This window comes from Atractosteus spatula, chromosome 7, assembly GCF_055471065.1.
Source record: "Atractosteus spatula isolate fAtrSpa1 chromosome 7, fAtrSpa1.hap1, whole genome shotgun sequence".
Taxonomy (NCBI): Eukaryota; Metazoa; Chordata; class Actinopteri; order Semionotiformes; family Lepisosteidae; genus Atractosteus; species Atractosteus spatula.
This window is the reverse complement of record NC_142712.1, coordinates 36,180,034-36,191,928: the sequence shown is the minus strand read 5'-3', so window position 1 is coordinate 36,191,928 and position 11,895 is coordinate 36,180,034. Positions and strand designations below refer to the sequence as shown.

Here is an 11,895-nt window from a genome sequence, read left to right as displayed (position 1 = left end):
AATACAGCAAATACAACAAAAAGACAGTATTAAAGGGTTATTAATTAAACTACAACTGACAGGTGATTGTCAAAATCAGGTATCAACAGCACAGTCTTAGACTTCTATGTCTGCACAATAAATAATGACCAACTAATACATGTAAATGTATAATCATTCTATTTGATCACATTAGATGGTTAACATTGGCATTATTCACACAACAAATAAGCCCACACATAATTATTTATAAAGCTACGGCATCTCAAATTTAGCTTCCATCACTTTTGATTTTTTTGGCTCTGCACACTCCGTCAGACAAGTGTCCATATCTTTGCTAAGTGCTTAAACAAAAGTAAAGGACAACCAATATTTTTGAAGGTATTTTTATTAGTTGTTTAAATGGACTGACACCTATATGGATTCAAGTACAGTATTAGCATAACCTCAAAATGAAGTAGTTAATTTTTAAAAAGTCCTGTGTTTGCAACTGTTTTCTGACTGCAGTTTATAGTCAATTTCTTGGCTCTTTACACTAGACTAAACTTCTTATAGCTGCCAGTTTAGTTATATTTGATCTGAAGCAAATCTGTATATTTCCATTATAAGGGGAACTGGAGGCATGATATACTGTACAATCAGGCCTCTTATTGGACGGGCTTCACAGCTGCTTCATGTCCACATTTGTTTGGTAAATCCTAGCATCAGATAAATCCTTCAGATACTGTATATGAAGCCCTTGATCAGAAATCCATTGATTCTATTAATACCCGGGTCTCACCCAAAGCAAGACTAGTGGGTGCCTTTGACGTTCTTATGCATTAGTATTGCTGTTATTACATCAGAGATCTATTTCTACCCAACCATGATAAACTCTTAAGTTGTTAGCAACCCAGACCATTAACATTTTCAATATTACTGTTATTATACTAAAAGGGACAAAACATGACTGAGCTTGTTTAACTGCAGAGAATTGTCAAGTAACATTGTTTAGGGTTCAAGAAATGACCTATTCTTACTGACAGATACCGTTGCAATGTCACCCACGCACTATTTCCACTGGTAAAAGAAGACTTCATAGTTTAAAACTGCACACCAATGAAGTACTAACCAGGGGAATAGATGTCAAACAAACAATAGCAGTCACTGGTAGGACAAAGGTTCAATTTTGAACAGTAAGGATATCATTTAAATTCCATATAGATTTCTATAAAACATTTTCCAGTCATTCAGTTTATATACAGAAAAGAGAAAAAATAATCACCTTGCATAACCGAAGGAGAAGTCTTATATATACTATAGATACAACTAGGAAATATACTATGACCACCAGAATACAAGGCATGATAGAACAGTTTAAAACAGGGAGCATCAGAACAACATCACAGCTACAAGTTAATTTGAAATACTGGAACACTATTGTAAAAACTGACGTTGCCTTTTTGTCATATACAGTACACGCACTTCTTCTGTGCGTTCAGACTTCAGAGTCTAGGAGCCTCATCGTCCCTATTGCAGAGCACGTGAGGAAATCCTGTTGTAGTCAGGCAGTATCACTTCCCACAGTCATCCAAGACATCCTGTTTAAATGTAGAAGTTCACTCCCGAAAGGCCGCGAGCATATGTCCATATAGGTAATGAGAGTGCACTGTAAGGAATGGGACACAAAACACAATGGATTTGGCAAAAGTTAGAGAATGTTTTAAAAACAGGGTTTATTTAGCAAGCATAACTATTAGGAATTGTGGAGCTGTTTATTTAATTTCAAGAAAACAAAAGACTCAAAGGATTTTTATGACGTAGTTTGTCCATGACCAGAAGGATATTAGCTATTCGAACCAGCCTGTATGAGCCAATGAAAACTATATTTTTAATTTTATCACCTAAAACCAGAGGCACGTAAGCAGCTCACTTTTTCTCATAAATGCTAAATAATGAAAAGTGCACTCAAATAGGGAACCCATGTTGTAAAAGTGTAAAATGCTGTAAAGGAGTTTTACATTTTTGTAGAGTGACTGCAAGAGCATTTTGCCACAGTCCTCAGAGAGGAAGTTTTGCTACAGTATGTCCAGTTAAAATCTAGTGTCTTTTCCAAAAACATATTAAACCGCAATAAAATAATTTTCTTCCTCCACACAAACATGTTGTCTCTTACTAAATTATTGAAAAAGTTGAAAATGTTTCCAAAAACTGAGAATTTACTTTTTGCTTTGGAACACAAGAAGCATTGTTTAAAATCATTTTTTGAGGTCAAGGGTTGAGAGGTGATTAAATAAACGTACAATAAAGTAAAGAGTGTTTGCACTGAGCCCAAGCAAGAAAACACAGCTGGAATATTTTTGAACAATGTAAGCTGAAAAAACAAAATATTAAAATGTTGTTGTTCACCTACTGTAGCAACCTACAGGACAATGTTGTAAACTCTGTCCAGTGTTTAAGTGACACCTTGTGGTCATGTGGGACTGCAACAGTTTTGTTTTTGATTCTCTGAGGTGTCCCTGGAGGCTTTAAAAAAGATAACATGTTTCTACTGAGCTGAAAGAACCACAGACAGAGCCAGGGGACTCAGTGATTGAGAGCTCCTACCTTCATGACTCACTGCTGTTTGTTATTTCTGCTGAACAAAACTGAGTACCAGCAGGTGAACACAGTGTAGCTCAGAACCAATAAAAAATCTATCAAATATAAGTCTAAATCTAAGCCCTAAAGAAAATGAATAATTACAGTGACATGTTGACAAACTATTAATTTCTCAACTGAGCAGCTGAAGCACCTGGCCACCAGGTTAAGAAGCCAAGTTATAAAAGTAAATACTGTTTGTGTCAGTGATTTAGTCAGGGTCTTCTGACTACATACTGTACAGTACAGTAGATAAAATATTCTTTTCAATAGTGGTATGAAAGAGGACTGAAAGCTTCACACCATCAGTTGTGAGTATTCCTTACTTCATATCAACCTTTTACAATATTATACCGAAATCTTTAATTTACTGTACTTCTCTCTGTGAATAACTTGACATACACTGCAGAATATTTTCTCCTCAATATTCATAGGAATTTATTTGGTTTAGGCTTCTGTAAGCTGGTAAAAAAGGGAATAAGATAAATGTGAGGGCCTATGTCAATAAATTGCAATAAAACCCATTAAGACAATGATTAGTGTGACCGAGGCACAAATAAAATGGAAACTGAAATTGAAATAAGGGCCTGAATATGACACAATGTTTCTGAAAAATGCTTACCTTGACTGCCTGCAATTGTTAGTTCCTTTTGTATTAACAAGAATAAGTCCGAACAGTGGAGGTGTCTATTCTCTGTGACCCCGAGGATCCAGCTGTCAGTAAGTTACGACAAACACAAAAGGGAAACAACATGCTGTGAGTGGGACAGTCAAGCTGTGAGTACGTCCTGAAAGGCACACAACCCCTGTTACCGTGTGAGAGTAACACACAAGCCCAGTCACTGTGTGAGTGAGAGTAACACACAACCCCTGTTACCGTGTGAGAGTAACACACAAGCCCAGTCACTGTGAGAGATTAATACACAATCCTGGTTACTGTGTGAGATTAATACACAACTCCAGTTACCCTGGGCATATTTAGTAGAGAGGGTGTAGAGAATATCAAGGCTAATGATGTCATTGCAATGCTTTCATGGACTGTAAGTAACTGTTTTTGAAGTTTTTTTAAGAATTACCATTGTTTCCATTTAACATAAATTCAGTTTCATCCCATTCATGAATTTTGTGTAATACTTGCAAACTTAAAAGATTGCCCGTTCCTCCCTTGAAATCACTAACATCATAAGTAATGACCTGCTGTTTCTGAGCTTGCAAATAACAAATGGTGTTTAGTCAAGGGTAATTTTGGTGATTAGAACTGTAGCTAACTGTAGGTAACATAAATCATGTAGAAAGATCATGAACATTTTAATTTGTACATAAAATAGCTGCTTTCAGATTAATTTGTATTGAAGAAAATTATATATGGAATGGAGAGGGTCCACAGACAGTCACATTGTAACTAGTAGGTATATTTGACATTTTAATAAACAGTTGTGAGAAAATGAAAATGAATCTCAGCTGGAGATAAGATTAAAGAAAAATACTTTTGCAGGTATATTGGAGTCACATAAGATCAAGAATTCACACAACACAAATTCCATAATTAGCTATTGTATCAAGCAATTCTCCATTCTTCAGGTGTGTAGGGGATTTGACTTCTCTGGGATGGATTTGTCCAAGATCAGCAGTTGTGCAGGCACCCATGGACACAAGCCTAGATTATGTTAGGACCCTCCAGAGCGGAAAACAGAATAAATCTTTATGCAGAGAGTCATTAGACATACTGCCAGTGCCTAGTCAGACTGCAGCCAATAGTGTGGAATTACCTGTGAAATAATTTATTATGACACTTTGCTCATAACAGCAACCAAATGAGTCTGAATGGCTAAATGACCTTTGCTTTTCAAAATGTTGACATTTTTCAATTAAGGGAAAGCTGAAACTGTGACTTTTCAATCTAAAACCCAACAGGGTTGAAGATTAGATTGTTGTTGAAAGTTGTTTTAACTTTGGGGCAATATAGTTTTAGCAAAATGCACATCATTTTGAAGTCACATACCACCAGCCTGTAAACTGGTAAAGCACCGATATGATTATTTCTATTCTTTTGTTGTTATACAACTGAACAAGTTCCTTGGATAAATTAACTACTAACTTCCAAATGGGCTAGATGGGCCAAATTAATTTTTTCTCATGTTCTTTTGCTAGGTTCAGTATAGCCTTAAACTCTTAGACAGCACCCCTCACATTAGAAATGTAATCTTTTAATATACTACCAGGTATTATATTAATAATGCATTCGCTTATTTTGGTCCTTTTGCTTCATTTCCACTGCTGTACAGCAGGGCTCAGTCTTCCTGACAATAATTTACAATAATTGTAAAAACGTCCTATAATATATACCTGCACAAATGTTTGAGACCAGGAGTGCTTACACAAGACATGGAGCAATGAAACCAATGTGGTATACAAACAGCAATAAATAAAACACTAGGGGTTTAATAATAATAACCTCACTTTATTAACCCTTTACAATTTCTTGCATTAGGAATTATCTTTTTGCATACCCCAGCTATCTCTCCATGAGACACACAGACAGGGAGAGAGCCTGGGGTCAGAGCGCAGGGTCTGCCATTGTACGGCGCCCCTGGAGCAGTTGGGGTTAAGGGCCTTGCTCAGGAGCCCAACGGAGTAGGATTCCTCAGTGGGATCTGTTCAAAGCAATATACTTAAAGGCTATGAGTGGTTCTGAACGGGAGTGCCAGCTGTGCTGTTTACAAGGATGAATTGGGTAAAGGAAGGACTTCTGGACACTACCAACCTTCATGGGGTATCTTCTTGGGCATCACCGCCACAGCGGAGGGAACAGACATGGCAGTGACGCGGAAGCCGGCGGGCAGTGTTTCCATGGAGCCGGGCATCATGCTGAGCCCATGGCCATCACGCGGGCGGAATCTTTTCCTCCACGATGGCGTCCTCCGGAATGACTTGTCATCTCCCTGTGGAGACCAAACCATTCCACAAGGAGAAAGAAAGCCATGGGGAAAGAAATGTTGGAGGGGGGGCAGGATTCAAATCCCATTAGCATTTTAGGTATTGTCTAAAATTTCTTTAACAAAAAGCAATTTTTCAGTGAATGTACTGCACTCAAAATACTCAAAACAAAATAGAGCGTTCCACAGACATCTCTGGAGGGTTGTTGCATCTTCATAATGAGATCCAGGAGAACAATGCAGCATAATCAGGAACAGTTATAATTCAATTGTATCACTTAACTCTATCGAATAAGCAGTTAGAACAATGTGCAAACAGCCTATGTCTAGGTTTCAATCAAATTGCCAGCCTGATGAATCACAAATGGCTGCTGAACATCACAGTGCTGTTTTGCAGTGAAGTGAAGGAAATAATAAAAGGTGATACATTCATTTCTAGGCACAGCATGACATTTATTGACATTTTTTGTCTTTGCTTTCTGCAGAATTATCCACTAATGACCAGCATACTGACTGCCAAAAACAAAAAAGAAAAACAAGAACCTCTAGTAGGTTTTTGGACTGTGGGGTTGGTGTTTTAGAGGTGTTTTTACTGTCTTCTGTTGTACAGCAGGTTTCAATTGTACTTGTAATTAATCAACTAGTAACTGGTTTGAGATTATTTTTTTAACCATTAAGAAACTGGATGGGGTTACTTTTGGGAATTTCACATCCAGGCCCCTTTGCGGTGTGTGTTGGATGTCAAGAATTGGAAGTGAGTAACACTTGACACTGTTTATCACAAACTGGTCACATATTAAGAGCAGTTTAGACAGAAATAAGCAACCACTTAATCAGCAAGTTGAAGACAGAATGAATGGAGCTCTGTTTGAAATGTCTTTGTGATAACACACATAACTAAAGAGTGCAGGAACAGAATAATATATAAGTACAATTACTTATTGTTCCTCCTCAGAACTGTGCAGAAAGAAAGACCAAAACACATGGATGTGCTCCAGGACTAGTGCTTGCAAACATCTTCAGTAGCATTGACAAAGAAAACAGGTGAGAAGATTACGAAAATTGGATGGTACCATAGAACAAGACTGGTATTTTGTTGTACTTTTTTAGCACTTTTTTGTTTTGTAAAAACTTAAGTTTCAAGTGAAATTATGAAGCAGCTTCTTCTAGTGCCCAAAGTGTGTAATACCATTGCTAAGATTGTTGCATTTGTCTACTAATGATAAAGAAGTTATGTATGAAACAGACCATTGCCATGAAGAATACTGAAAATGCATCAATATTTCAAAAGGAGAGAAGAAAGCACACAGAACCATTTCTCCCCCTTCTCACCTCATCCAGTTTCCGATCTGTACCCAGCGCAAGCAAATTGTTGAATTCTCGCTCTAGAACTTGTCTAGCCTGTAAAAAGAAACACAAACACCCTTTTGACATTGACTCCCAATGAACACATTTGTCATTATGGCTCCTAAAGTTTTTTTATTTTCAGCAGGAATCCAAGTTCTCATAGTGCACAACATTGGTTTACAGGTACATCACACCTAAATATTTATAAAAATGTATTTTCTGCACATCTAGTTTGAAATCTCAAATTGTAAATCAAATCTTCTTTTACTACCATAGCTCCTGTATAGCATGGTTGGAATAAGGACCTGTGCACACCCTCTGACACATTGACATATGAGAATTATTTGTCATTTGTCAAACACTCCACTGTGCCTTACTTATTGCCAGATGGAAGAGTAAAGCATCTCTCATGAACAACATTGCAGACTCACACATGTCCAGCTGAATCTAGCTGAATTCAACATGGCAATCTCAAAGAACGTGCTCATTTCAAGAACACACAATCTCAGGGTGTTCAGCCAATTGTGCACCACTGATTGGGGAAATGACAATCACAGCTGACTAATGAAAAAGTCCAGACTTTATAGTATATAGGGCTCAGATTGTACTCACTTCTTCAGCCTGTCGGGAGTCCTTTGGTACAGTATTTAAATTGCAAACTGAGAAATGGCACAGTTATGGCTAGTGGAGTGCATTTAGCAGTTCTACAGATGTAAGGTCAACATTAAGTAAGAATGCTTAGGAACTTAAGGTATCTAATGTTGCTCTTCTCTCATAGGAAAGAACACTTTAATGCTACAGAATACTGATGTCTTCTGTCCACTGCAGGTACCTGTGTGTTCTGCATTGGGATCTGTAAGATAAGTGCCAGGCTACTGTAGTCAAAGTTCTCATCCAGTGCAATCAGAGCGCCATGAACCCCACTCTCCAGCAGGTTGTTGCTGTATTCCTTGAGTCCTACAGACTGCACCCAGTGGATCACCTGGTCATTAGTCCACACCAAGGTATCTAGACACCAAAAACAGAAAGAAATGGTAAATAACAACAATATTATATTAATAGCATACTGTACAGTACATGCATTGTACTCTTCAACGAACAATGGCAGCTCCAGAATGTCACCATCCAAGACTTGAATGCCTGTCCGGGGCTCTGGGTCCACTTCACATGGCATTGCTAAAATACTGGCAAGGCTTTGCCTCACACACCAAAGGCTAATCTATGCTAGAAACATTTTTGAAGATTTTGTTACAGGCATCTGATGCCCAACTGCCATGCCAATTGTAGTCAATACTGCATGTGCAACACATGGGCAGTGCAGCAAAGTGAGAGACTGTGTGTGCTGTTCTGTTTTTTATGCTCTATTCTATTTGTATTCTTCATGACAAAAATTACCAAATTAAAATATTATAATGTTATAAAATAAACAACGACATACATATGCTATGGGATATAATGCAGCTACTTCATTTCCTATTATACCACCCCAAAAACAAGCCCAAATCCAACTATATTTCCTGAGTGGTGGGTAATGAACGACCTGTGGCTGAAATGCTGTACCAGTTGATGAGGTCAGAGGCCAAGTAAACAATGAGGTTTAAAACCACGCCTTATATCCAGTTTGCTTTCAGTGACAATTTTAATTCAAATAGCATTTCAAGTATGGACAATGTAAAACATATTGATGAGGTGAAGATGAACAAAGACCTCTATGACCTCTTCTACAATGAAAGTGTCTTCACTAAGAAGACAAGGTCTGAAATTTAATCAGGTGCATATCACGAGTATTGTATTTAATAAACTGCATGACAGTGATATAACTGAATTAAATTTGCCTTATTTAACTACTATATATCATATAACTCTACCATCTTTTGTAAAATTATTAAATATGTTGTTTGGTTATTTAGATTTGTCAGTATCCATGATATTCTATTGACCACAAAAAATAATAAAAAGTTGAGAAGCTGATAACATTAATAGGCTGTCACATGTAAAGCTTTTGCTGAGGTTAGAGCCCAATGAGAACAAATTGATTGCTACTTGACTTATTCTTTGAAACTCAGGGAGGAGAAAAGTTCACTTTTGAAAGTGAAATAGGAAGTCCTTTCTATTATGTCTGTACGAGCCTTTAGTTAGAATATCAGACAGTCTATGCTTCGACCTATCTCTAAAAAATGGCTCTTGTTCAGGACACTTAGGAGGTTCTGTCATGTCTGTTGAGCTGAAAGACTTGCTCACGATGGTCATGTCATTTTCACAATTTTTTTGAAAAGTAGAAAAGGCATAACTTTACAAACATATTTTATTCTCGATGTGAAACTACAGAAACATGTACAGTAGGTAGGTTGTTGCCTAATCATTTCCGATGATATAACAGTACGAATTATACCTGCTGTTGCTTTACTGTTGGCGAATCGTTGGATATTTCAGCATAAAAATCTCAAAAGCTTTCAGCCTATGCGTACATGAAATACATTTGAAGTTGGATTTACAAAGCAAACGGCAAGAAATGTGTCATGTTAAGGGAGCAGAAGGACAGTATTTCTGTGTTAAATTCCACAGAACACACATGAATGTAACAAAACATGGGAATGCAAAACAGAAACAATTCCAGGAGAGCACACAAGCTGTTGCTGTAGTCAACAGAGTAATGCATTTATGCAGAGAGTCCTGGTTGGTGCTGATTTTTTAGCAGCAGTATCTCGTAATGACGTATTATCTTTTTTTTTCTCAGTGTGGCTAATAGGCTACTATAGAATCAATCATTTTAGCTTTTTAATTCAGAATGCAACAAAAGGCTTTTACTGGCCCAGTTTTTGCCTCCAATCTTAATAAGTCAGATTTGAGCAAAATTATTTTGCAAAATAGTCTAAACCAGTCCTCCCTTTGCAAGTGCTTCCGAAATGTCTGCATTTGAATTGTAAACTACTAGGAAAGACCTTATTTTTTATTGAGGCAACTTCCAGTGTCTTCTCTCAAAACAGACAGAATTATTAATTCCAAGGCAGTAGACCCTGTGATCTGTTAGTTTTTAAAGTATGTAGTAAATGAATGTTTTGCTAAAACTGCAATCATTAATAACACAAGAGGGAATATATACTGATGGAAAAACAACATTTTCTAGAATGAGAATACTACAGTTATAGCTTATACTGTATACTTTCACAAAAGGTTGTCAATTTGTTTTAAGCCCTCTGAACAACAATACAGCTTGTTCAGTGAGGCATTGCAACTTGCCAATCACACGAAAACTTGTTAGGTGCACTTTTACCCAACAAGGACCTGGTGGAACAATGCCTGATCAGGTCACCTTTAAAAAGGCCTTAATTCAAAGCTTAAGGACTTATGCTTAAGCTTAGGTCACTGAAAGAAAAAGGCCATATTTAGTCAGTTTTCTGTGCATTCCATAATGCCTCGAATGTCATCGGAAGCAAGGGAGAGGGCCATTAGCATGTTGCAGGCAGGCATGTCATGTGCCAGGGTTGCCAGACTATATGGAGTAAGCCACTCCACTGTGTCCCGACTGCAGAAAAGGTTTCAGCAGACTGGCAGGACAGATGACTGTCCAAGATCCGGTCGCCCATGAGTGACCACATCAGAATAGGACAGACACATCAGGTCCATCTGAGAGATCGTTTCAGATCTGCCACCCGTACTGCTGCTGAAACTGCCGGCAGACACAAGGCCCACATCAGTGACAGCACAGTGAGGCTCCATGCTGCTGGCCTTAGAGCAAGGCGACCTGTCAGAGGCCCTCTGCTCACACCTCCTAGACGTCACACCCTACTGGCTTGGGCCAGACAGAGGCTGCGATGGACTAGTCAGCAGTGGCATCAGGTCCTCTTCACGGATGAGTTACTCTTCACCCTGTTCCACACTGACAGGAGGGCCAGAGTGTGGAGAAGGAGGAGGTGTTGCGTTTCTTTTTTCCATCAGTATATATTTTTAAGCAAAGTACTACAGTTCTTATATTTAATTTGATTTAAATAAGTGGAAATGTCTTGCTTCACTTACCAAAGACAGCCACTGTTGGATCTGTAATTTTTTAAGTAAAAAAAAAAGCTTTACAGAGTATGACAAAGACACACTTCCTAGACACAGTATTCCCCCTGATGCCTTTCTCACTAATTGGGATTAAATGGAACCTATGCTGTTCAAGACACTCCAGACAACTATGGAGAGGGCCATTAATAGAGACATCCATACTGCTGTTATTTCATTGATACTAAAAAAAGAAAAGAACCCCTTACTATGTTGTAGCTATCAACCCATGTCCCTAATTAATTCTGATGTTAAACTGTTTTTCAACAATGGGAATTACTGCCTTGAAGCTTATCTTTAACAGATACTTTCAAATAATGCAACAATAAATAATAGAAGTAAGCAAAAAGCAATAGGAGTTTTTTAATTGTTATCATACAAGGAACATGAGGAAAATCACATTAGATTAATCTGTTTTACTGAGTGTTATTTTCTCATGAAAAGTAATTTTATAGATTTGAAGTTTGTTGGCAGAAAGGCAGGGTCTTATTTTACCCTAGGGAAGGTCAAAGTGAAGTTGTCTGTTTGGTACACATGAGCCAGCAGGTCGAGACAGCTGGGTCAAGTTCACATTGCTGTGAACTTGTGCTGTGCTGGTGGTTTAATGGTTTACTGTTCTGTGTGTCTGCTGTGAAATCTCAGCTGTTGGCCTGACTTACAACCAGCAGAGCTGTGAAGTAATACAATACTTTGGGCTAATCCACTAATGAACACTAGGTGCCACTGTTTAGTCGTATTTGTTAAATATATCGTTGACTAATTTTAGGGGATAATAATAGAACCTAAAGCTTACTAAAAGCCACAAAACAATAACATTTTCCAATTGAAAACAAACTTAAGCATACTCTTTCAGCTAAGAAAACAAAGCTGTAATTTTCACACTTTGAGCATTTAATATATATATAGTAGATATAAAATGCATCAATATCAATGTTCAGTAAGAATGCATTAACATTTAGACATTAGGGGA

The 11,895-nt window shown here is 37.7% G+C and overlaps 1 protein-coding gene across 1 annotated transcript in view; it reads right to left on the bottom strand.

The window, feature by feature from the left end:
• Positions 1-351: 351 nt before the first annotated feature.
• ppfia4 (PTPRF interacting protein alpha 4) overlaps positions 352-11,895 on the bottom strand; it is a 122,538-nt gene continuing 110,994 nt past the window's right edge. The window contains exons 26-31 of the mRNA XM_088920599.1: positions 10,899-10,919; positions 7,714-7,889; positions 6,867-6,935; positions 5,363-5,540; positions 3,221-3,312; positions 352-1,627 (exon numbers count right to left, since the gene is read on the bottom strand). Coding sequence (XP_088776725.1) covers positions 3,254-3,312; positions 5,363-5,540; positions 6,867-6,935; positions 7,714-7,889; positions 10,899-10,919 — 503 coding nt within the window. The 3' untranslated portion in view covers positions 352-1,627; positions 3,221-3,253. The remainder of the gene's footprint in view (positions 1,628-3,220; positions 3,313-5,362; positions 5,541-6,866; positions 6,936-7,713; positions 7,890-10,898; positions 10,920-11,895) is intronic.